We start from the raw sequence: 26,259 nt of genomic DNA on the forward strand, positions 1-26,259 counted from the left end.
AGTTTTCCCTCCCTCCTCACCTCCCATTCCCTGCTCTGACCTCCATCTCATCCCCTGAATCCACTCCGCCTCTGCTAGCATTAAGAAATAGAGAAGGATGAATCAGGTTGGGTGGAATAAAATATAGTAGGATAGGATAAAAAGAAAAAATTCCCTACCCAGAATGATTTAAGTATTTGTAATATTTCAGAAAAAATATTTTATGAGCTATGTGTTTTGCTACATAAAAAGGAATATTGTATATAAATGGGTAACTTAAAATCCTCAAAGCTGGGGAGTCTGTATTTTGAGAAAGTCCCTTCTCACTAATTGCAGACACAATTTGGGAAAGTCTGCCTTTTGTGTCATTTTTCCTCATATCTTCATCCTATCCAATAGAGAATACAGTTTAATTCGCCCCCCCCCCAGGAATAGAAAAAAATATGAACGCAGATATCTGTTGGTGAGAGAAGTGAGATGAGGGAAAAATGATTGCAGCTTAAGTCTAAGAAAATGGCTCAGCAGGTAAGAGCACACCCTGTGTGCATATAAGGATCTGAGATCATATGAAATCACACATAGACAACTAAGTTACAACCCAAGTGTGGCTGCGTATGCATGCACCTGTAGCATCAATGCTGGGGATAGGGTGCAGGCAGGAGGACAGTGATGTTAACTGAGAGACCCTGCCTGAGAGGAGAAAGAGAGCGACAGAACAGTGCATCTGACATACTCCTCTGTCCCCCATATGTGCATGTATGTACACTCCCAACACTCACAGGTGAGAGTTGGCATTTTAATCACTCAGATAATTAGATCGTTACAAACAAAACACTGGCTTCTATTGACTTGAGATGATATTCCTTCATAGCTTAGCTTCTAGCTGCAGAAACACAGCAAAATGTAACCACCAGAGAGAATGTCCTCTTAATCATCTCTCTGTCACCAGCAATTTATAATAGGGATCCTTTTCTGTATAATTATGTTTTCATAGAAACAGTGGCCATGGACTAGATTTTGATAGAAATATTATTTCTAAAATACATTAAGGGAATAGTGGGTAAATCCCCAAGGCTTTGACCTAAAGTTGTTGAAAAAGAATAAAAACCATAAATGGAATCATCTCTATTAAATCATTGACAGGAAGACAGTAAAGCCATGTTTCAAGAGGAGTTGAGTGATGAACTTTCCCCACATGATGTGAGACTCTTGTGAGGCACATTTCAAAGATCCTTAGTGAAGGCTGGTATAATAGCAAGCGAGAATGAATGTTTTGTTTCCTGTATAATGCGGAGACCATGGCTTGTGTCCTCCTGGTATATCATACACATTACACACCTCACAATAGCATTCCTTTTTGTTGAAATTTCTGTTAAACCATCCAGCAAGAATGGGATAATTCTGTTTTGGGAATTGTAGGAGGGTGTCAGGGGGAATCTGAAACACTGGAGATCACCTTTATAATACAATGGCACGAATTTAAATGAAGCCACAGAGTACTATGTAAACCTTTGTGTTTACAAAGCTTCAAACTATTTCTTCTCAATCTGTTGTCCTTCCAGATACATTATTTATATCTTACAATGTAACTCCACATTGACTAGTATGCTTTTCTCTCAATTGTAAAGAACCTTCCTACAGTCAGAAATAGCTATTGAAATAAAATAATACTATGATGGGCATTCTCAGAAATCTTCATCGCTCTTTAACTCTACATCACCATTGTTCTGTCTAAAATCATTCTATAGAATTAGTTGAGACCTTTCATCGTTTTACTAGGGCAAACTACCGGCATCCAAGTACATATAGTCAGTGTATATGGTTCTGAATACAAGGTTTTTAGTGTGTTAGCATTGTTTGTTTACTTCAGCAAACATGGATTAAAGGATTAAAACAATTCTTTTGAAACTTTTAAAAATTCTTTTTAAAACGAGGATCATGTGTCAAGAAAGCTTATTTTTATTTGAACATATATTTCTAGCACTTGTGAAGCCTAACCACTCTTTTTCAATTCCCATTTCCTAATTGTAGAATGTTATTCTCCATGTGTTTTGTGTCTTCCTGTTGATGGACAGAGAAGGACATAAAGATTGAGGTATTACACAGTTAATTTAGCAATTTAAAGAGTTACTAATTTATATTGGTGCCAGGTTTGCAAACTATTATACATAGTGTACAAGACACTACAGAACTTTTCCATTAACCTAATTACTTTCTAACATTTCCAGATGTGAAAAGTAGAAACATAAGTTAATTCTGAAAAGCATTTTCTTTTTATCATATTCCTCATCTTAAACATGCTCCATTGTCCTCTCCCTTTCTTCTAGTGTGTTGGTTACAATATAGAACTTGAATATATGTTTTCATTTATACACAAACACATATATACATGTAAGTGTGTATGCACCTAAATGTACACATGTATGTATATCTCCTTCATAGTGTGTAAAAGATGCTGCCAGTTCCCATCAATCCTTTCTGATTTTACAGATTCTTTTAAAAAATAAAGAGCCAGGGCAGGATTTTTTCAAATTAAAAACAACAACAAAATACCACTCCCCCTTTGTTTTAAGCTATATTCTGACCTTCACTGTTCCATGTCACACACTGGAACTTATTGTCCTTTAATCTACAATGTGTATGAAATACTCACCATAAGCACCCACTAATGGGACCTTCTTGGCAAATGGTACTATTCTACATGTAAATCATTATGGTCAGGTTGTAAGGTTTTGATCAAATCATCACAAATAATGTCCCAGTAAAAGGGGCATGTTTGGGCCTAGAGAGAAACACACAGAGAGAAGATAAGGAAAGACATAAAGATAAAAAGACTATATGCAATGCCAAGTAGAGATACAGAATAGATCTTTCCCTTATGGTCCTCAGAAGAAGCCACCCCTGATGCCGTCTGAATGGCAGGCTTATACCTTAGGCTTATACCATCTGAATGTGGCCAGAGGCCAGTTAAATTCAGTACCTTTCCATCATGGGTAGTTTTTTGTTTGTTTGTTTGTTTGTTTGTTTGTTTGTTTGTTTTTTCACAAACTGCATCCATCTTACATCCAAATGTCTGTCACAGATATGTATTAATCAAGACTGGGTAAATTATCCTTTCATAACCTTGAGATAATGTAAAGAGGTATATTTTGGTAATCTCCCCCTCCCCTAGCTATACCATACTAGCATCAAAACAGGAAGTGTCTTACAGCTAAAAACTATCTTCATCTTTATCCTTATTTTTGTAGAATAATGTAGCCCTGAATAGCTCTCCTCTAATTGATAACATACTCTCTTACTCCTTTTACCAAAAGCCAATATTCATTCTGTGGTGGTCTGGAATCTAGAAAGTTAATGGAATAATCCAATCTTCTTGCATTTCTCTTGAATTCTCTTTTTAGTAGTATTCCCCCCTTATTCCTTTTGGTGTCTTTTATCTTTGTTTCAAGGTGCTCCACTATGGTTTTTATTTTCTCATGTAGATATGATATAAAACAGTAGGGCAGAAGTGGGATATGCTCTCATTTCCCCTAGGAATTTAAAAGGTAACATCAACCCTCTTTGAGACTTTTTTACTTCTTTTAGTGAAGGAAATGCAACAGCAAGAAATCCCTCTTCTGTTTCTTTTCGTCAGTCTTCATAAAAATTGTGTGATGTGTGACCATTAGAATTGATCAGGTACAATTTGATCTTTTACATGACATTACCTTAGGAGTCCATAAAGTGTGTACTTACATTCAAAGGCAGTTATTCCTAGTTGCCTGTGGCTGTTAGGGGTACAGGGCCAAGAGAGAGAACACCATAGGATTAAAATTTTAGACTTCTTTGTCCTGTTCAGCAGTGTTATATCTACTTTACTTTAAGCTAAAATGGGGTTTTTCAACCATGCTTGCATATGTTTAAAAATGTCCCTGTCACAAAAGTTCAAGTTCAACATCAATCTAAATGTTACATTGAATACATTTAATCAGGCAAGAGGCTACCTTCTGTTTCACATCAGGTTCCTTTAGATTGTTAGGAGTATCGATGTGAGTAAAGGATATATCCTTTTGAGGATCAAAATTTATTGTGAAGAAAATGTCGCATAATTTCTTCACAGTTAGCAAAGGCCAGTATATGCTTCTTTTAAGTTTATGTTGCTGGCAAGAGATTAAAACTGCATGTCTCAGTATCTCTCAACTCCTATTTTATCCAGTCCAACAAGACTGAGTAGATATTGTCTTTTGTTGAAGCATAAAGTATGGACTAACTTGTAACATTTTATTATTCATTTCTACTTGTTTTTTAAAGATTCTGAAGCTTCTGCATAGTCTGCTTCTGAAGACTGCTGATAGTCTTAAACGCCTTTGTGATCTTTAATTTTCAGACACAACAGTTGTGTTCTACAAATTCTTAATTCCAGTGTTACCATAAAACACTACAGTTGAAAAAGCAGGCTAAGGGCTCTTTTTTTCTTTTTGCCTGACTATATTTAGTACAGAGTGGTTTCTGGGAAATATACACAAAGCAAAGCCATGAAGGTCGGTATTTGATACCAAGTCTCTTACTGAGAACCTCTATTGCCATTCTTAGGGTGATTTCTCATCTCTGTGCCTCACTACTTTGAAAGCAAACCATATTCAAGGTGGGTAGGTAATACTGGGACTTAAAATCTTATTTCAACAACAACCCATTTTAAAAATGGGATTTCCCCAATACAGTTATTATGATAAATATAAACAATTCATTATGCATGACAAACTAATGTTGAAAGTGTGCCATGTTCTAGAACCTGGAGAATGATTATTAACAAACACAAGGGTATCTGCTGACCTATGCTGTCTGATATGATGTACTGGTAAACCCACTGCAAGTTGAATATGCCCCAACACATCATTCCAGTGAACATCCTGGCATAGGAACAAAACACAGTATAAATTATTTAATCTTGGGATCATACTTGTGTCTCAAAACAAGGCTTGATGTTGAAGCTCAGCTTCATAAAAGATCACCAACCAGAATTCCAACTGTGATTTCTACTGAATACATCAGAACAACTGAAAGTTGGCACTGTCTGTAGTATCCGGGTAGTGACTATGTCATGTTAAGATAGCCTTCCTGGGTGGTAACATGCCTATGTATTGTACTTTGTCTATACTACCAGAATAATACATCTTGTATACCTTCCAGAGTCTATATTGTACCTCATCTCCATTAGTGGACTTTATTATCTACCATTTTCTTGAACTAAATCATAATTATAAACATAAAACCTTTAATGACTATAGTGTTACCAACTAGGAAAACTTAAATGTAGTATTATGAGTGACTTTAAGGTTCTGTTATGCTGGTCTGACTAATGATTACATAAGTGGCTGAATTCAGTCTCCTGATCAGTTGACACTCTGAGACTCAATTCTTTCACCCATTGTCACATGGTTGGCTTTTCTGGTGTGGCCAGTCTCCAGCAAAGATGTTGGCTAGCCTGACTCACACATCTAGTGTAGCCACTCATTCATACAATGGTTTGAATAAGAATATCTGCCATAGGCACAGCTCTTTGAATACTTGCTCCCCAGTAGGTAGGCCTGTTGGGGGACTTATAGAAGACGTGGCCTTGCTAGAAGTACATCACTGTAGGTAGAATTTGTATAACCAGTTCACCCTCTGTGATTTGTGCTGATGGCTGATGATGTACTCTCTGTCAACTTCCTGCACTGGCCAACATGCCTGCAGCTTGTTGCCATGTCCATCATGATGTACTCTTGTCTTTCAAGTATCATAAGCCAAAGTAAACATTTTCTTCCTCTTGTTGCCCTGATCATAGTATTTTATTACAGAAACAGAAAAGTAACTAGTATGCCACCTCAACCCAAACCCCCCTGATTAGTTATGTCCTGCATTATCTCACAGAAGCTTAGGGTCATTCATAGAGTTGAGATAACACGAAATGCTTTACAAAAAGGGCAAAGACGTGTCTTTACATGAGCCCTACAATGACTTCTGTAATGTAGATTGACATTCTGAAGGCTTATGTCACTTAACCATGCTGAGGCCTAGTTTTCTTCTTCTGCACACTGGATAGAACTCTGGTACTCACACTCAGAACAACTTAATGATTAAACATATCTGGGCACTGAGGGTTTCCCCATAAGCTTGTTACTGATAATGTCCTTCACTCAATGATTATTGTGGTTTTCATGTTGTGAGCTTATGATTTACATTGTTGTGGCAAATATTTCTATTTGTGTGATTACTATTTGAAGTATATTTTTAAAATGTGAGTTCTTCCTTCCAGAAGCTTTTGAAGCTATTCAATTCCTTTTCTTTGTCTTCTTACATTTCACAGACTCTCTTAGTCATTTTGTTCATTTTGCCCTCTCTGCTTCAGTAGAAACTCCTGTTCAATTTGGCAGAGCATTCCAAGTCAGGGGAATAAAGAGTTCCCTTTTCAATTTTGTTTCTATGAATTTGTTTTTATACATGTTCAAACAATGCTTAACCAAGTTCAATTGTATAGCTGTTTCATGATAGCACTTTCTGTCTCTCTACTTTCCCAACACCTAGTACAATTAGACAGAGTTTTGTTTTTGCATGTGTGAATGTGACAATTGCCTTCAGAAAATATTTCAGTTTGAAAGTAGGAAAACTTTTTGAAAGGCACTTCATTCTTTTATGTCATTCACTATGAAGACAATAAAAATTCCAGTGAATCCTGAATTATTTATTCATTGAAAGTGGAAAAATAACATGGACAGCCTTGAACTGTGCATGTTCTTCAAATGTTATGAGAAAGATGATGGGTTTTCATTTCAACTTTAGTTTTGCAAAAAGATTCATAATATAAAAAACTTTCCTGCAATTAATTTATTCTCCAAAAAACAAGTATGTATAGTAAACAGGCATTGCTGTGGAAAGTAAGACAGTATAGCCTTATTTACAGACTAAAGTGGTTTCTATTAATGTGGGGTGCTTCTTGTGGTTTTCTGTTTGGGGGAGTGGGGGTTTCAGTCATTGTTGAGAATGGACTGACAGGTTCTCTTTAACCAAGCAATGTTAACACAGCATGCTACTTGGTAGGCAGTAGGAGCAGTTAAGAGCAAATGTTAGTTGCTATTTTTCATCTTTGATTCTGGACTGTACCATTTATACCACCTTTTATTTATTATGTTTTTCTTAATCTCCTATGCACACAGGTGAGCTTCTTTTACAAGGCCCCGTGTTTATCAAAGAGCCCAGCAACAGTGTTTTCCATGTTGGTTCAGAGGATAAAAAAATAACTTTAAATTGTGAAGCAAGAAGCAACCCTGCACCACATTACAGGTACTGTGGGAAGGTTGAGCATGTAATTGAAAATGTACCAACTGTAATTAGTTTAGCTTTAGTGTATTCTTCTGTCTGTAAAGTGTGAAGATACATCAGGCTATAAACCTGTGGTGTGTTCAATAGAACTGCTTCCATGAGTTTTGAATTTTTAAGGCATCATGTCTGAATTCAAGGAAAAACAGGATTTCTTAAATATGTTTTGTCTTTGCACTAATTTGTAGTGTAATTTAATTCATGATGGTTTCAGATTACAAATTAAGCTATAAAGATAACAAAAACACATTATTAGCATGAAATTAAGTGGTGTTTGAATCATTTTCTTTTAAATATGCCCTTGTCCCTCCTTTCTTTGCTAACAATGGGTGTATGTTTGGAGTCTCTTTAAATGTTGAAGAATGAAATGCATTTTACATTAGTAATTTCAATTATTCTGAAGATAAAATTATTCCATTCATTGCATTTCTAAAAATATGTTAAATTCGCCAGGATTATTTAAAAACCTGTTCACTGAAACCTTCAACTGTCAGAAAAAAGTATAAGTAAAGAAGGAAAAGTTGAATTTTCATCTTAAGATAAAAATGTCATCATTTTGGAAAGTGATCAGGATTATGTGATGGTATGGTTATTTACTTGACTAAATAACACAAGATTAACAATTTTTAGTCAGGGATACATAGGGTGCCAAATTTAATGAAGAGATGAATTATTTATAATTAGAATATGCTGCTTCCCTAGTTGTAGTCAGTGCAGAGTGTTCCAGGCACCTTCACAGAAGTGTGCACCTCCAAGTGCTTGCTAATACCTGTATCAAAGCTATTTACACAATTCCTGTACTTTGCAGAAAAAATACCCTTCCTCCTACATTAATAAAAGCTTATAGATTCAGAATCATTATTTAGATCTTATTGAACCTTTATTGTTCTCTGAAGCCATATACATAATAGATGCCAACAATCTTTCTTAAAGTGGGTCAGCCTTGCCTTAGAAAAAGACTTGCAGGTTTATGCACCTGGAAGTAATCAAGGTCAGTCTTTTCAGTATGTTAACAGTCTACTTAAAGAACACCTCCTGTGTACTTTCAATAAAATATGCATTAAATTTTTATGTTAGCTGGTCTGAATTAGCAGAATAAACAACATAGAGGAGTCTTTACTCTGTTTGTACTTCTTACTATAGAAATAAAAACAAGGCTGGGTGTTGCCTCACACCTTTCATCCCAGCACTCAGAAGGCAGAGGCAGGTGGACCTCTGTAAATTAGAGGCCAGCCTGGTCTAAAGATTGAGTTCCAAGACAACCTCCAAAGCAATACAGAAAATCGCTGTCTCAAAAAAAAAAAAAAACAGTATTAAGAAAATGAGAAAGGATTTTATGAGCTAGTTAGATGAATTGGAAATTTAACATCTGGAAATATTCCTTCTTTGGGAAAAAGGGAACAGATGATTTGATGACGATTACATCTTGGAAGCATCGTTTCTCACACTTTCCTAAACATTTCTCATACCTTATTAAGAGTACTTCTGTCCATTACAGAAAACTTTTATATATAGGGCTTTAAATATGATGATGAATCCATGTGAGTGATAAGCATGTATGTTATTTTTCTGTTGTTGATGGAGTTGTATCCTCATTTATCTTATGAACTATTTGTTGATAAATGTATTTGGTGAAGAAACTGTCAAGACATAAGATATTGTCACAGAGGAATGTATTTCTAAATGAGAAGATTAATTACATTTGCAGAATGTTATCAACTAGCCAGATGTCTTGAGCTTAGAAACATATAAATCTTTTGTGGTAATTATATCTGTGTACTAGATATTTGATGCAATGCTGTGGAGGCTTACTGTAAATATATTAATTACATGTACAAAATTTTGTAGAAGAACTTTTGTCATTTGATAGAAAGACTTCTATTTTATTTTATGCTCTAGAATACCAATCTAGTATTTATTATGTTCAAGGAAAATCTATATCTGAGAAGAGGAAATACATGGCTTTCATTGATTTGTTGATATGGTATTTGATAAATGAATAATTCAACTTCTACATATTGTCTCAAAATCTTTGGTTGTATTCGGATGGAGCAGACACATTTATCATAGATTTAAAGATTTTCTGAACTGAATATTTCTAACAATATAAAATTTTACTTGTGCTAATGGTTCATAATTACTATGAACTGAAACTAGACACCCAAAGGTATCTCTTCACTCTGAGAGGCATTATGCTTTCCTATAGCAGCTCCAAATAAGACAGTTTCTCTTTATGTGTGCTGCCTGTAGAAGAAATAAGTTGCACTTGAATAGAAGGAATGTAGAATAATGCAAGTCATATTCATAACTCTACCTGTCACCCCTAGAATGATCCAGAAGAAACACACTTGTTCATTCTTATTTTTGATATTCTTGAAAAAATACAGAATTTAGATGCAGTATAATAACAAAAATCAGAATTTTGCTGAGGCAATAAATATTATTATATATCATATAATTATAAACACATAGATGTACAAATAGGAAGCTGGATTGTGAGTCAAGGAGGGAAATGAGGGACTAATATGAAATCACTCATTGAAAGTGACCCAGTCATGTTCTGGAAGATTCAGAACAAAGCTTAAAAGCCTTATGAGAGTTTGTCCTTTAAAAGCACAAAGAGACTTTCCTGGGGACTGGAACAAATCTGCCCCATGAGGGATCCTGTCCCCGTTATTTTCCCTTTGGGTAAAGATAACTCTTAATTGGTCATATTAAAAATCCGAAAGTTCAGAAATTCTCATGAGAAATTACTCCTTTAAAGGTCTAATAGAGAATTTTATTCTTTCTCTTACATTTCCCTGCCTGCACCCTAAAGCCCATATTTAAAGGTTAATTAGTAGTCAGCCTGACTGTAATTGCTAATGGTGCTGAAAGAGGTTACCTTAAGGAAGTATTAATACTTCGTTTTTAATGGAAAGGATTTTTCTCATTTCTTCATTGGGTCTCAAATATGTAACATTGCATGAAGGTGTTCACTTGGAAGGATTCCTGTCATATACATTGATACCATTCTGTACTTAAAGAACCAAATATATAGGCTAAACGGGAGTACATGCACATATACAGATCAGGCAAGTAACACAGTCAAATGAAGTAGGACTGCCCAAAGGATTTGCAGATTCATTGATTAGTTACTGGAAATTAATATATGCAACTGTGAGCCTACCAGATGGATTTGGTCTGTAACTATTGTCTACAATCTGTCCAGTTTGAGCATCAATTCTGCTTTTTATACATACTATAGGCTGAATAAAAAGTTCTAAGGCAGAATGTGGTCCCAGGGGTTTTATGCATTTTGATCTCTTATGCACATGGAAACATTCTATTTTAGATCAATACTAGACAAGAAAAAATCACTTTATCAGTCACAAAATCCCTGCTTCCAGTTCTTGGTTGCCACATGTGGATAGTTGCTACCATACTGGAGAATATTTATGTTATATTTATATTTTTCTAGAATATTCTGTTTTGTACCTTTGGTCCATACCTATTCTGGGCTTTGAAACATGATCTTACAGAAGTGCTTCCATCTTGCTCCAAAAAGAGCAAACAGAATATCATGCTCCTCAAACTCTTTTAAATAGGTAATATATTTTAATAAAGGACAATGTGAGGAATCTTGAAAATATGAGATCTACAATAAATTTTGCCCTCAAGTGGAGATTTTTCTCGTTTACCTTGAGCAGGATTTCAAGTGATGAGCCCACATTCTACATGTGTTTAAATTATTGAGAGTTAACTAATTGTGCTTTGTATAAAAAATGAAAAATAGTGTAAGACATTATTTCTGTTCACCATTTATTCAAATATATGTATAAAAGGAAGTTTAAGTTTATTTTTTTATCTATCCACATACCCACATTCACACACACAGAGTATTAAACATTATTCTTTTGTAGCACTATATTTGATTTTATTTTATGTCTATGGTATATATGAATGATATACAATCTGTATATGTACAGTTACATTTCATTTAGAGATTATAAGTGTACACATGGTATATAACATATATCACATATGTTGTTTATATGTTATATACTATTTATCTCCCAAATAATATCATAAATTACAAATTTAATGCCATTTTAGTTTATGCATTATATCCTTGCATAGTTCCTATTACCATATAAGATCTTGTGTCACTATATCCTATTTTTATATCCAAGGTAAATAGGAAACTATCTTTTTTTTTAATTCCCATGAACCTTAAGTATATGTCATAACTACTGTCAGTTTTCTAAACCTGGATCATTAGGTTCAGCTTTGTTTGACACTGTAGTTTCTCCAGCTGTGGTCCCCACACTTAAAATTACTCAAAACAGTGAAAATTCATTGAAGCAGTTGTAAAACATTTAAAACTAAACATTTGTATAATTTCTGGGGTTAATGGAAGTAGATAACTCATACAAGGTATTTAAAACAAGGCTATACTAGCATTCTGTCCCGAAATCCTTGCTGGTGTTTCTCAGCTTGTTTCTCAAAGCTTGTTTCTCAGCTTCTCAGTGCAGTACTGTGCCTGGCCATGGCACGTTGGCATTTCTGTATTACACAGTGATTAGTAATAGTCCTCATAGGATGCCTAGGATCATTATTGCCTAGTATAATGATATTCACTGCAGCTCCCTAGCAAACAGTAAAAGCTTACTTAGTTGCTTGAAAAAGATCTGTAATGTAATTAACAAGAGGAAAGAAAGGAATTGGAGATCATATTCCAGAACTCAAGAATGCAATTGGAAATCTATAGTTTCAAAATGGTAGTTTATTATTTTCTTCATTTGCAGATTTTTTTATTTGAATTAGAAACAAGATTGTTTCACATGTCAATCCTAGTTCCCTCTCCCTCCCTTCCTACCATACCATGCCCCCACTAAAACCCTACCTATCACATATCCTTTCTGCTCCCCAGGGAGGGTGGGGCCTTCCATAGCGGGTCATCAGAGTCTATCATATCCTTTGGGATAGGGTGTAGGGCCACTCCCATGTGTCTTGGCTCAGGGAGTATCCCTCTATGTGGAATGGCCTCCCAAAGTCTACACCTATGTTAGAGATAAGTCGTGATCTACTATGGGAGGTTCCATAGATTTCCAAGGTCTCCTCACTAAAATCCACATTCCTAGAGTCTAGATCAGTCCCATGCTGGTTTCCCAGCTATCAGTCTGGGGACCAAGAGCTCCACGTTGTTCAGGTCAGCTGTTTCTGTGTGTTTCACCAGCCTGGTCTGCACCATTTTGCTCAACACTCATCCTTCTCTGCAACTGGATTCCAGTTCAGTTCAGTGATTAGTTGTGGGTGTCTGCTTCTACTTCCACCAGCTGCTGGATGAAGGCTATAGGATGGCATAAAAGTCAGTCATCAATCTCATTATAAGGGGAGGGCATTTAAGGTAGCCTCTCTTCTGTTGCTTAGATTGTTAGTTGGTGTTATCATTGTAGATCTCCAGACCTGTCCCTACCTGTCCCTAGTGCCTGATTTCTCTGTAAACCTAAAATGTCTCCCTCTATTATGGTATCTCCATTCTTGTTATCATCTGTTCATGCCCAGACCCAACCTTTCTGCTTCCTCATGTCCTCCTCACCCCTCCTCTATTGCGTGACTACAAGAGACAATCTGTATTCCAGGGAGAAGGGGCTTCCATGTACTCTGCAGCCCCTTAATAGCCCATGCCTTGTCATCCTGACCTCCTCTTGACCACACCTTGAACAGGCATGGCCAGGTACACCTGTAGCCAGCCTCTAACTGGCATGGCTTACTGTCCCCTACAATTCACCTTTTAGTCTAAAAGAGGATTAAAACTTTACAGTGTAAAGTATCCAAAATTAATAATCATAAAGGTGAACTACAATAAGATGCAATAATCTGCTATTGCACATCCTAACTATGTCTATTTCAGCTAAACCCTAAAGTCATCTGAAAGGGGTATCCAAAGCTGAACACCTCCTTCTAATCCCAACCCTAAACAATAGGAAGGTCAATCCTAACTAGGCTTACACTACCCTAATAGACAATAATTGGGGTTGGGGGCATAGCATCCTCCAAGTTACTTCCTGCTGAAATGGGATGATAGTAGTCTTGCAGTGTCCCGTGGGAAGAAAATGTTAGTATAGTGAAAGTCTCTAATGGATTCTATCCAGTCCATGTTAGATTAGATTTGCTTGATTGAAGATCTAGGTTGAAATCCTCAACTTGATTGAAGTCAGTACTCTAAGCTCTGGTTGGAGTGTCAGTTGAAGTGGATTAAGTTGTATCCAGTGTAGTCTAGGAGGTATGACCCAATTTCTTTTCCAGAGCGTCTAGGGATTGCTGTCAAGTGGGTCTTCATTTGCTGTGTGGGACTCATACATAAGTGTTAGCAGAGAAATGTTTGCTTGTATATGTATGCATACTGGAAATGGCAATCATGGAAAAATAATGATTGTGAGATGGTGTACACCTTGAAGAAAAGAGCCAAGAAAGACAAAGACAGTCCCCAAATTCCTCTCTTGTTCTGCATTACATCAATTGGCTTCTTGATATATTAAAGAAATGCTAAAGTTTAGTTAAACAACATGCTTGGATTTTAGGGGAGGAAAGCCAAATCCAACTCTAAATCCAGCATTGATTTACTTGAATAAGGACTAGAAAAATAAAGAAAAATAGAGTTATTTGAGAGACAGCTGTAAAGATTACCGAATGGCACATTCCTTTTGTTTGATGGTTATAATTACCTTCTCTTGTTAAGCATCTACCCATGTAGTGTTCTCTGATTCCCGGAAATGAGTTTTCTTGTGAAGACAAAAGCAAACACTTCCCTTTCCTTTGGGAAGTTGGTATTTAGTTTATGAGATATACCTCAGTAAATAACTGTCACTCATCCTTGTTGAGAGGTTTGTCTTGTTCAACTCGAATCTTGACCAACTTTGATGGTATCCAAAGATTTCTTCTCCTGTGGAAACAAATGCAATACCCCTACCCCAATGTAACACATGTCCAGGCTTCCATATCGAGGTTAGTACATCTTTGAAGTATACTGGTTGATTCAGTTCAGCAGGTTTTTTTTTCCATAGTCCAGTGTCTTTCTGCAGCTGTTTGTCCTTTGTCATTGGCATTAAGAAAGTTTAGTGTCAATAAAGCATTGTGCAACCTATGTTTGGGGGGTTTTGACTTACCAGCTGGTCTATGGAGCATCTCTGTAAGTGTCCTATTAGATTTCTCAATGACTGCTTGTAGGATTGTGTGGTACAAAATATAAATACCTTATATTTTGGGTATATGCCTAAGAGTGGAATTGCTGGATCTTGTGGTAGACTCATTCCCATTTTCCTGAGGAGTCACCATACTGATTTCCAAAGTGGCTGTACCAGCAGTGGAGGAGTGTTTCCCTTTCTCCATATCCTCTCCAGCATAAACTGTCAATGGTGTTTTTGATTTTAGCCATTCTGGCAGGAGTAAGAAGGCATCTCAAGTTGTTTTGATTTGCATTCCCCTGATGGCTAAGGATGTTGAAAAGTTTCTTATGTGTCTTTCAGCCATTTTAGATTCATCTATTGAGGAATGTCTATTTAGTTATATACCCCACTTTTTAATTGGATGGTTTGGTGTTTTGGAGATTAGCTTCTTGACTTCATTGTATATTTTGGAAATAAGCCCTATGGCAGATGTGGGGTTGGTGGATGTCTTTTCCCAGTCTGTGGGCTGCCATTTTTTTCTTACTGACTGTGTCGTTAGCCTTACAGAAGCTTCTCAGTTTCAGGAGGTCCCATTCATCAATTATTGATCTCAATATCTGTGCTACTGGTGTAGTGTTCAGGAAGCTGCCTCCTGCGCCAATTAATTCAAGGGTAATTCCCTTGAATTTGTCTTCTAATAGGTTTAGTGTGGTTGGATTTATGTTGAGGTCTTTGATCCATTTGTACTTAAGTTTTGTGCATGACATTAGATATGGATCTATCTGTAGTCTTCTACATTCCAGCATCCAGTTATAACAGCACAATTTGTTGAAGATGTTCTCTTTGTTCCAGCATATATTTTTGGATTTTTTGTCAAAAATCAGTTGTTCATAGGTATGTGGGTTAATATCAGGGTTTTCAACTCTATTCCATTGGTCTACCTGCCTATTTTTGTGCCAATACCAAGCTCTTTTCAGGACTATAGTCCTGTAATATAGCTTAAAATCAGGGATGGTGATCACTCCAGAAGTTGCTTTATGGTACAGGGTTGTTTTGGCTATCCTGGGTCTTTTGCTTTTCCATATAAGTTGATAATTGTTCTTTCAAGGTCTGTGAAGACTTGTGCTGGGATTTTGATGGGGTAGCATTGAATCTGTAGACTGCTTTTTGCAAGATTGCCATTTTTACTATGTTGATCATACCTGTCCAAGAACATGGGAGATCCTTCCATTTTCTGGTATCTTCTTTAATTTCTATCTTTAGAGACTCAAAATTCTTAGGGTAAAGGCCTTTCCCTTTTTTGGTTAGCATTACCCCAGATATTTTATGTTGTTTTTGGATATTGTGAAGGGTGATATTTCTCTGATTCCTTTCTCCATAAATGTGTCATCTGTATATAGTAGGGCTACAGATTTTTTTTTGAGTTAATCTTGTATCCTGCCACATTGCTGAAGGTGTGTATCAGCTGTAGGAGTTCCCTGGTAGACTTTTTTTGGGTAACTTATGTAGAATATCATATCATCAGCAAATAGTGAATGTTTGGCTTCTTCCTTTCCAATTTGTATCCCCTTGATCTCCTTTTCTTGTCTTATTGCTCTAGCTAGAAAGTTAAGGACAATATTGAAGTGGTGTAGAGAGAGTGAACAGCCTCATCTTGTCCTTGATTTTAGAGGAATTGCATTGAGTTTCTCTCCATTTAACTTGATGTTGGCTGTTGGCTTGCTGTATATTATTTTTATTTTGTTATTCTATGTTCCTCTTATCCCTGATGTCTCCAAGACCTTTATCATGAAGTGTTGTTGCATTTTGTCAAAGGCTTTTTCAGTATCTAGTGAGATGATCATGATTTTTTTTCCTCAGTCTGTTTATATGGTGTGTTACATTGATGGATATTCATATGTTGAACCATTATTGCATCCCTGGGATGAAGCCTACTTGATCATGGTGGATGATTTCTCTGAGGTGTTGTTGGCTTCGATTTGTCAGTATTTTATTGAGTATTTTTGCATCAATGTTTATGAGGAATATTGGTCTGTAGTTCTCTTTCTTAGTTGTATCTTTGTGTGGCTTGGGTATTGATGTTATTGAAGCCTCTTAAAAAGAGTTTGGCAATGACCTTTCTGCTTCTATTGTGTGGAGAAGTTTGAGGAGAATTGTTATTAGCTGTTCCTTGAATTTATGGTAGAATTCTGCAGTGAAGCCATTTGGCCCTGGGTTTTTTGGTTGGGAGACTTTTGATTACTGCTTCTATTTCATTAGGGTTTATAGGTCTATTCAAGTTGCTTATCTGTTCTTGATTTAATTTTGGTAAGTGAAATCTGGCAAGAAAATTGTCCATTTCTTTTAGGCTTTTGAATTTTGAGGAATACAGTTTTTCAAAGTATGACCTGATGATTCTCTGGATTTCCCTGGTGTCTGTTGTTATATCCCCCTTTTGATTCCTCATTTTATTAATTTGCATGTTCACTCTCTGCAGTTTGGTAAGTTTGTTTATACCTTTATAGGTTTGTGTATCTGGTTGATTTTCTCGAAGAACCAACTCCTCATTATAATGATTTTTTGTATTGTTCTAGTTTCCACTTTATTGATTTCAGCCCTCATTTTGATTATTTCCTGGTGTCTGCTTCTTGGGGGTGTATAGGCTTCTTTGTGTTCTAGAGCTTTCAATTGTGCTGCTAATTCTCTAGTATGATTATTCTCCTGTTTCTTCATGTGGGCACTTAGCACTTTGAAGTTAGCTCTTAGCACTGCTTTCAAAGTGTCCCATAAGTTTGGGTATGTTGTGACCACATTCTCATTGAATTCTAGGAAATCTTTAATTTCTTTTTTTATTTCTTCCTTGACCCAGGAATTGTGCAATTGGGCATTTTTTAATTTTCATGAGTTTGTAGGTTTTCTGCAATTCGTTTTGTTGTTGAATTCTAACTTTAAAGCCTGGAGTTCTGATAAGATACATGGTAATTTTAATTTTCTTGTACTTCTTGAGGTTTGATATATTGCCAATTATGTGGTCTATTTTAGTGAAGGTTCTGTTTGGTGCTTAGAAGAAGGTATATTCTTTTGTATTTGGAGGGAATGTTCTATAAATGTCTATTAAGCCCAATTGGGCCATAACTTCTATTAGTTCCTTTGTTTCTTTGTTAAGTTTCTGTCTGGTATTCCTGTCCAGTGATGTTGAAGTCTCTCACTATAAGTGTATGCAATTGTATGTGTGATTTTTGTTTTAGTAATGTTTCTTTTATGCCGTTGTATTGGGGGCTATATGTTCATAATTGAGACTTCATTTTGAAGGATTTCTCTTGTGATGAGTAGGAAGTGACATCCTTCATCTCTTTTGATTGATTTTAGTTTAAAATCTAACTTGTTGGATATTATTATTGCTACCCCTGCTTGTTTCTTGGGTCTATTTGATTAGAAAATCTTTTCCCAACATTTAATTCTTAGCTACCATCTGTCTTTGAAGTTGAAGTGCATTTCTTGTAGCAGAAGGATGGGTTTTGTCTTCTTATCCATTCTGCTAATCTGTGTCTTTTTATAGGGGAGTTAAGACCATTAATATTGAGGGATATTAATGACCATTGATTGTTCATTCTTGTTGGTTTTGGATTTGGTGGTGGTGGTGAAATTTTGTGTGAATGCCCACCCCTTTTTTCTTTTGGGTGTTGGTAAAGTGGAATTATCTATTGCCTATATTTTTCTTGTTGTAGTTAACTTCCTTGGGTTCCAGTTTTCCTTTCAGAACTTTCTGTAGGGCTGGATTGGTGGATTATGTATTGTTTGAATATGGTTTTTCATGGAATATCTTGGCTTTATCCATCTACATTGATTGAAAGCTTTAGTGGGTATAGTAGTCTGGAGTGGCATTTGTGGTCTCTTAGTATAGGTAGAATATCTATCCAGGACCTTCTGGCTTTCAGAATTTCCATGGAAAAGTCAGGTGTGATTCTGATAGATCTGCCTTTATATGTAACTTCACCTTCTTCCTTTGCTGCTTTTAATATTTTCTCTTTATTCTGTATGTTTGGGGTTTTGATTATTGTGTGGGGAGGAGACCATTTTTTTGGTCCAGTCTATTTGGTGTTCTGTAGGCTTTTTTTTACTTTCTTTGGCATGCCTTTCTTTAGGTTGGGAATGTTTTCTTCTGTGATTTTGTCAAATATGTTTTCTGTGTCTTTGAGTTGGATATCTTCTCCTTCTATAACTATTATTTTTGGTTTGGTCTTTTCAAGGTATCCCATATTTCCTGGATATTTTGTGTTAGGGGTTCGTTGGACTTAAGATTTTCTTTGGTTGATAAGTCTATTTCTCCTAGTGTATCTTCAACTCCTGAGATTCTGTCTTCCATCTCTTGTATTCTGTTGGTTATGCTTGTATCTGTAGTTCCTGATCATTTACCCAGCTTTTCTATTTCCAGCATCATCTCAGTTTGTGTTTTCATTATTGTTTCTAGTTCAGTTTTTAAGTCTTGTACTGTTTCTTTAAAAAATTTGTTGATATCTTCTATTTTTGCTTTGTTTTTTTCTTACATTTCTTTAAGAGATTTTCTCATATCCTCTTTGAGGCCCTCTATCATTTTGTTTGTTTTTATTTTTGTTTTTCGAGACAGGGTTTCTCTGTGTAGCTTTGGAGCCTATCCTGGCACTTGCTCTGGAGACCAGACTGGCCTTGAACTCACAGAGATCCTCCTGCCTCTGCCTCCCGAGTGCTGGGATTAAAGGCGTGCGCCACCAAACCCGGCGAGGCCCTCTATCACTTTCATGAACATATTTATAAGGTCATTCACTTCTGCTTCATCTGCATTGTGATTTCCAGGTCTTGCTGGTATAGGGTCCCTAGTCTCCGATGGTGTCACATTGGTTTTTCTGTTGCTTAATGTGCTTTTATATTGCCTTCTTTCCATCTTTTCTTCTGGTGGGTGTAGTAAGAATCTCTTCCTCTCCTGGTGGTTAGAGGAACAAGGTTCTGGTAGATGCAAACAGTTCCAATACTCTGATGTCTGTCCTCTTCTCGTGGATGGAGGCATGACTGTTACCTGGGCCTTAGCAGTCTCTGGGTGTGTTGGATCCTGCTGAGTTCAGATCCCGTGAGCTGTTCCCTGCCCTCTGGTGTCCCCAGCAGGACAGCGGAACCCGAACCAGAAGCAGCCCCTGGCCTACCTGGTCCTGATCCAGTGGATGGAGGCTAGACTTTTACTGGGGCCTTGGCAGTCTCTGGGTGTATTGGATTCTGCTGAGTTCAGTCCAGTGAGGAGTCGCTGGGCCTCAGGTGTTCCTGAGCAGCCCGATTCTCTTATTGTGAATTCATGTTATGGTTTTCCAGATCACTGAAGCTCTCAGCTCAGTTCCTGGCAGCAGCAATGACACCTCAGCACAAAACAACAGTTTATTATTTTCTAGACAGCATAGTTTAGATTAAGTCTTCCTCCTTGGCTCTATTTGAAGATAGTTTAATTGAGGCATCCAATATTGCTTCCAGGGCCTAAACTTCCTGGTCCCCCCCAACACATACACAATATCACCTTTCATAAAAGAATTCATATTTCCTGTTAGTGTTATAAACTGCCTGAAATCATATCAAAAAATGTGAAATAAAAACACAACCAATGTTGTAAACAGTCCATATTCACAAAGGAGAAAAAGATTAGCTTTCAGACATTGAAGTTATCATGTAACCCAATAAAGCACATATTTTTGTTTTTTGTTATATATATTTTTAAATGGGATGAGGAGATGAGATATTAATTATATTGATAAAAATTAAATTAAACCACCAGATCACTTTTTTATGCTTAACCACTGACTGAGGCTTGGGGAATAGGATGTTCTTGTTTACTGTGCTAGAATCACATGACAAATAGCATCTCCAAAGGAGAATACAGACACTTCTTTCTGAAAATTTAAAATTTATACAGCAAGGGCAAATCTTTCAAGCACATTGTATAACTCCTAGAATGGTAGTAAGACAATCACTAAATGGGATTGTAACTATTTAAAATAAAAAATGGTTTTAATTGTTTGTGCCAACAATATTAATTGTGTGTGTGTCTATGTATTTATATTTATATTTAAGATGTATTGATTAATGAGAAATTGGAGCTGGTATCACGAAACAAAGTTTTATATTTTTTAAATAGCATATCTACTTTAATTATTTCAATTCTTGCTGAAGCCTAAATAGTTATTTTTGGATAAAGTATTGAATGTGTGAATTCATACACTCATTTTTTCAAGGCCTTCAATTATTCTCATCACTTCAATAAACACAATAACAAGCATTGCAGCAAACAGAAATGCATTTGCTTATTAACTTGAAAGCTGCTTCTGAAACCACAAATTGCTTCTGTGATTACATTACTAAATTTTCTGTCAAAGCCCAAATAAAGGATCACCTGTTGCCTTCACAAGTGCTTACATGGGCTTATTTTCCAAATACAACCCCAAGCCCCCAAAGATATTGGTGCTATTTGATTCTTTTTGCCTTGTTTTATCCTGTGGACCAAAATGTAAAATTCATTTTTCTCCAACTTTTTATTTATGCTTTGGTTTCACTGACCAGATTTTGTGTGATAAAGCTGATGTCTCAAAGACAATTATTTCATGCAATCCACTGGGAGATTAATTATATCTTGTGATTATGTTTTAAACTACTCAATACCATGTACTTCATTATTTAGGTCTGTTGCTTTTAGTTCCAAGGGATAAAGCTCTGTAATTTTGAAACCAAGTTCAATTGGCAGACTCAGTTAGACTTCATTGCCTTAAATCACAGTGACAGCAAAATATGTCTATGTTTGTATTCACTGCTGTTAGACCATGCTTGGGTGGTTCTGTGCAAGAGGTTTTCATATCTAATCATAACAAGAATGACAAATAAATCATAAGTAGTACAGTATATGAAAACAGAGTTTCATTCTCTGTGTTTGCCTCTTGATATTAACCATACTCAGTGAAGATTACATGGAACCTGCATATGTGTAAGGTAATGGTTTAAATTGGATTACTCTATTCAGGAAACTTTTGTGAATAATTTTATCAAATGTGATAAATGATGCCAGATGTTAGGATTTTGAGAGACATATGAAATGCAACTTTTATTGCTAAGCAGTACCATTCAATCTTGAAAATGTAAGCTTTGTGCTTAATGTTATATTATATTAATTTGTTGTCACACACACACACACACACACACACACACACACACACACACCATTCTCTCTTCCTTCCTCCCTCCCCACAAACTTGTTCAACATTTTAGAATAAAATTATGCATATATGTATATGTATGTATATACCTACATATATATTTGCCTATTGTTTAATTTCTTGAAACTAGCATTTAGAGTGTTTATCATTTAGAAATAGCTACCACCCATTTTGAAATGCTTATGTATGCCTAATAGTACAAACACTGAGACCACTGGACCCCATGCTGCCATAAATAATTGTCTTCAGATGGTAATCTGAATTCAGCTCCACCAATCTGTTCCATTAAGGTTTGCCCCATTTTCACATTCCCTTTGCTTTCTTTGCAGTTTTCTTGTTAGGTAGATGAGGTGAATAATTTACAAAAAGTCTGTGTGTGTAAGTCTCTAGCCCCTACCCAGTGTTCCAAAGGTGAGATGCTTCTCAGGGGAAAGGAGGGAGTAAAAGATTTCTATAGTAACTCCACATACAATCTGACTGTTAGGCTTTTTATTTCCTGTGCTCTTTATTGTTGTTTCTATTCTAATAATCCTGTCCTACTTTGAACTTCTTCCTGCTTCTTCTTCTAGCTTCTTCTTCTATTTTAAAAATTCTTCTCCTTCAGGAGACTTGAAGTAAGGAAGAAACTTCTCTCATTGGTCAAAAGCACATTCCTAGAACAAGTGATAAGGAGCTGAGCCATTTACCAGGCAACACATAGAAGCAAACCTGCAATGAGACAGGGCCGGCACAGTGCCAATAGCAACTTTAAGACACAGAATGTTAGTAGTAGCAAGTGAAGAACTGACATTGTTTTCTTAGCAATCTTGGTTGGACATCTGAGTCTCTCACCTTGTACATGGCCATAAAGTTGCAAACTTATGATCTATTTACAAAAGGTGTCTAGTCTAGTTTGAACTTGCTCTGAGGTGAAAGTGAGCTAATTGTGTGCAGTAGTCTGAGCAAGACAACAAGGCAGGCTGTTATGTGTCAGGATTGGATGATACCCCATGGGAGGCCTCCCCAACCCTGAGGAGTGGATGGGGCATAAGATGAGTGGTTGGTGAGGGGTAATGGGAGGATGTGAGGGAGAGGGAACTAGGATTGGTATATAAAATGAGATTGTTCCAATTTAAATAAAAAAAGAGTTCAAAGTCCTTGTGGAACAAATAGATCCAGTTATAAAGCGTGTCTCAGTATAGATTCTATATATCAGAATTATATAGCTAAATGAAAAGTCATCTTTTAGACAATACACAGATATATGTGCCCAACAGATGGCATATTATCATGAGATAAACATACAAGCAGTGGGAACCATGTACAGCTATTCTTAAGGAAGAAAAGTTCTTAGGGAAGAATGAAGTGACTCATGAGATCAACAGGACAGGAGCAACTGGTTGACATATCCAGTGTCCCCACAGGCTTGCCAAGTGAAGCTCCCCCATCAGGAATCATATTTCTGGTGTGTTGACCTGTTAAACACTAGTTAACACCTGCAGTATCTCTCAATGCCCCTGAGATGCAAGAATCAAATGTACACTTCCTCAAGTAGGCCAGAAATACAGGAGCCCTAGTTTTAACTCCCCAAATAATCATTTCTAAAATTTGCTCAGGTGCAAATTGATGCAGAGTCAGATTCAGGAATGTTCCTCCACTGAGAATCATTTGGCTCCCAATGCAAGGAATGGTAAACTCTGTCACATATATGGATCATTCAAAGCAACCTAATCCATGTAGAATGAGTATTTGAACACTGAACGCTGATGATGAACTTGTAAGATCATTCTAGAGTGTTACAACATGATTATGCAGAGATGCTTAATCATATGACATTTACCGCAAGCTAAAGAAACAAGGTTAGTCAGCTCCTGAAGCACAAGGTAAATGTTATATGATTGAAATTCTGCTGTGTGCAGCCCCAAAAGCCATTGCTCTGGCTGCCTTTGCTCCAGGTGCTTAGGCTGAAGTTTCCAGAATGGAATTTGGGTGTGCAAATGCACTCTTGTGGAACTTTAAAATATTTACAGACTTTAGAAACATTGCATTCTTATACTTGACTGTTGGGTTTTTTATGAATTTTAAAATTTCTTCACCAAAGAGGAAATCTGAAAATGTTACAAATTATGGGTCTACAAAACTTAAAAACCTTATCACATTCTAAACACTTCTAAAATTTGTGACCTAAATGGGTGACGTAACTCCTGGGTTTACTTTCATCTATATCCATTCTTTATGCATTAAAACTTCTTGGGATTTGAAGTTCATACTCAAGAAGCACCAACTGAGTTTAAATGTGAAAACAATTTAATAATGTTTAAGCAAACTTTGTTTCTAGCCTCATTCATAGCCATTCTCAGGCACATGTGGCCCCTGGGCTGCAAGTTGGCCATAATACTGGCCAGTTTATTGCATTGTTTTGAAGTCTGAAAAATGAGATTCAAGTCTTCATCAAACAAGATGAGGTTTACAGATTTAACTGACCATATACTTTATTAAGAAGGAGCGATCACGTCTTCAGTTACCTAGATTATTTCATTTTAAAGATACTTTATGTCTTTTGTTTATGTGTACATGTGTGTATTCTTGTGTGAGTTTGTGCATACACAAACATATGCATGCAGTGCTGATAGAGCTAGAATATAGTGTCAGTTCCCCTGGAGCTGGAGTTACTCACTTCTGAGCTGCCTGATATAGGTGTTGGGAATTAAACGCAAGTCCTCTGCCACAGCAGATAAAACTTCTATTCACTAAGGCATCTCTCTAGTCCCCAGTTTATTTCTATGCATATGAAAATATGAGACATACCTAAAAATTAGTCCTAAATATAAATAATTTGCCTCATGATCCTGGGCACACACTTTTCTTTCTCAGAATAAAATAACACTTGGAATTCCAAGCCTGGAGCTAACATACAAATCTCAGAGTTGAAACAAAGAAAATCTCTTTGAATACATATAACTTTCAGCAAAGGAAAAGAAATATCAATATTTAATAAGATGCTGAGATATTTCCTATCACCAGGAGATGCGTTTCATTGAGTGTTGGGGATTTAGTGTTTAGAAAGAGAAAAATAATTATATTCTGTGAAAATTAACATTCTTGAATGTAGCTCAGGAACATCTTAGCTCTGAAGAGTTTGGTGTGAAAGTTCCCAGGCACATTTGCTGCAGCAGAGGCATATTTAAAAAAGAAGAATTTTCACTTTTGTGCATAGTAATCTAGCAATGTGTCTATATGATGAAAAAACAAGGTAAAGGAAGTATGAAATATTTATAGACAATAGAACAATCTTTCCCTTTTTGGTTCTTTACTTGAAACTTAGGAATGATAGCTTTGAGATTGTAGACACTTACTGAAATAAAGTATTGCCCCATACATTTTATGAACTCTTAAATCTTTCAAGCCATTAAATAGGCAAGAGGAAGTGATTCTCCATATTTTTATTTATTTTTATAGTTATCCACACAGCCATTGAGCTTTTATTATTCATTAGCTAAACATAAAAACATAGTTTTTAAATATAGCCATTAGGCATACTTAGGTCCCAAACATTCTACATCCTCAGTTATAATGTTGCTTTTTCCCCTCTAAAAACTGTACTTCATAGATAATAAAAACACACATATGGCTGGTAAGAAAGCTTAGCCAGTAATGTGCTTGCCTTGCAAGAAACAGGCTCTGAGTTAGATCCTTCAACCCATGTAAAACCTTGGGCATTGTAATCCTGATGTGGAGAGTTAGAGACACTTGGTGTCTAGTGATTTCCTGGCTGGCTAACTTATCCCCCTTGGCAAGTTCAGGCATTTTTCATTTTTAGTGGCCAACCAGGCTTCTTCTCTGGTCTCCCATATATGTATGTATATATGAATACATATCCCGCATGCCATGCCCATGTACACACACACACACACCACACACACACACACACACACACACACACACACACACACACACACACACAGGCAGCGAGAGAGAGCAAGCACAAATAGCCTTTGTCATAGGTTATATTTCAAAAGTATATAAAATTGTATCTCTCCTAATTTCAGTTTACAAACATTTTCTCTATTCTGTCATTGAGTTAGCTGATTCATAGTTGACAAGCCATGTTTATCACAAGAGTAAAACACGCTTACTTGATTTACTATCAGATACATTCTTCACAAGCAAAGTCTAGCACGTGTTTTATTCTTCTTCTGATAAATTCTCATGGAAGGCCCACATGTTGCAACCATGTATTCAAGTCAGTCTGTTCTACACGAGAGGAGATGAACAGGAACATGGAAGAGAGCAAGCAACATAGCTAGCAGGTGTTTACTGCAAGTAGACTAGCAAGGATGTTCAGGGATAGGGGGCTGGTGACGTTGACAGGAGCCACTTCTGTTTTGGCAGTGGCATCTATCCTTGGAGGGAATGTCTATGCCTAGCAGCTTTGTATACAATTGTCTAAGTGAAGCTTTATAGAATGTGAAATTCTGTTTCTTTTACATGTGAATGATTAAGCTTTGGGGAAGCTGTATATTTTGTCATGCTCACTTAATGAAGAGAAGACCAATTTTGTTAGGAATGGATCTTGGATTGCAGAGAAATGACACCATTCAACATATTTT

General features: G+C 36.4%; 1 protein-coding gene across 1 annotated transcript in view; it reads left to right on the forward strand.

The window, feature by feature from the left end:
- Cntn3 (contactin 3) overlaps positions 1–26,259 on the forward strand; it is a 296,693-nt gene that overhangs the window by 25,132 nt on the left and 245,302 nt on the right. The window contains exon 2 of the mRNA XM_027428982.2: positions 7,155–7,281. Coding sequence (XP_027284783.1) covers positions 7,155–7,281 — 127 coding nt within the window. The remainder of the gene's footprint in view (positions 1–7,154; positions 7,282–26,259) is intronic.

The sequence above is a fragment of the Cricetulus griseus genome, chromosome 8 (assembly GCF_003668045.3).
Source record: "Cricetulus griseus strain 17A/GY chromosome 8, alternate assembly CriGri-PICRH-1.0, whole genome shotgun sequence".
In the NCBI taxonomy this organism is placed as follows: Eukaryota; Metazoa; Chordata; class Mammalia; order Rodentia; family Cricetidae; genus Cricetulus; species Cricetulus griseus.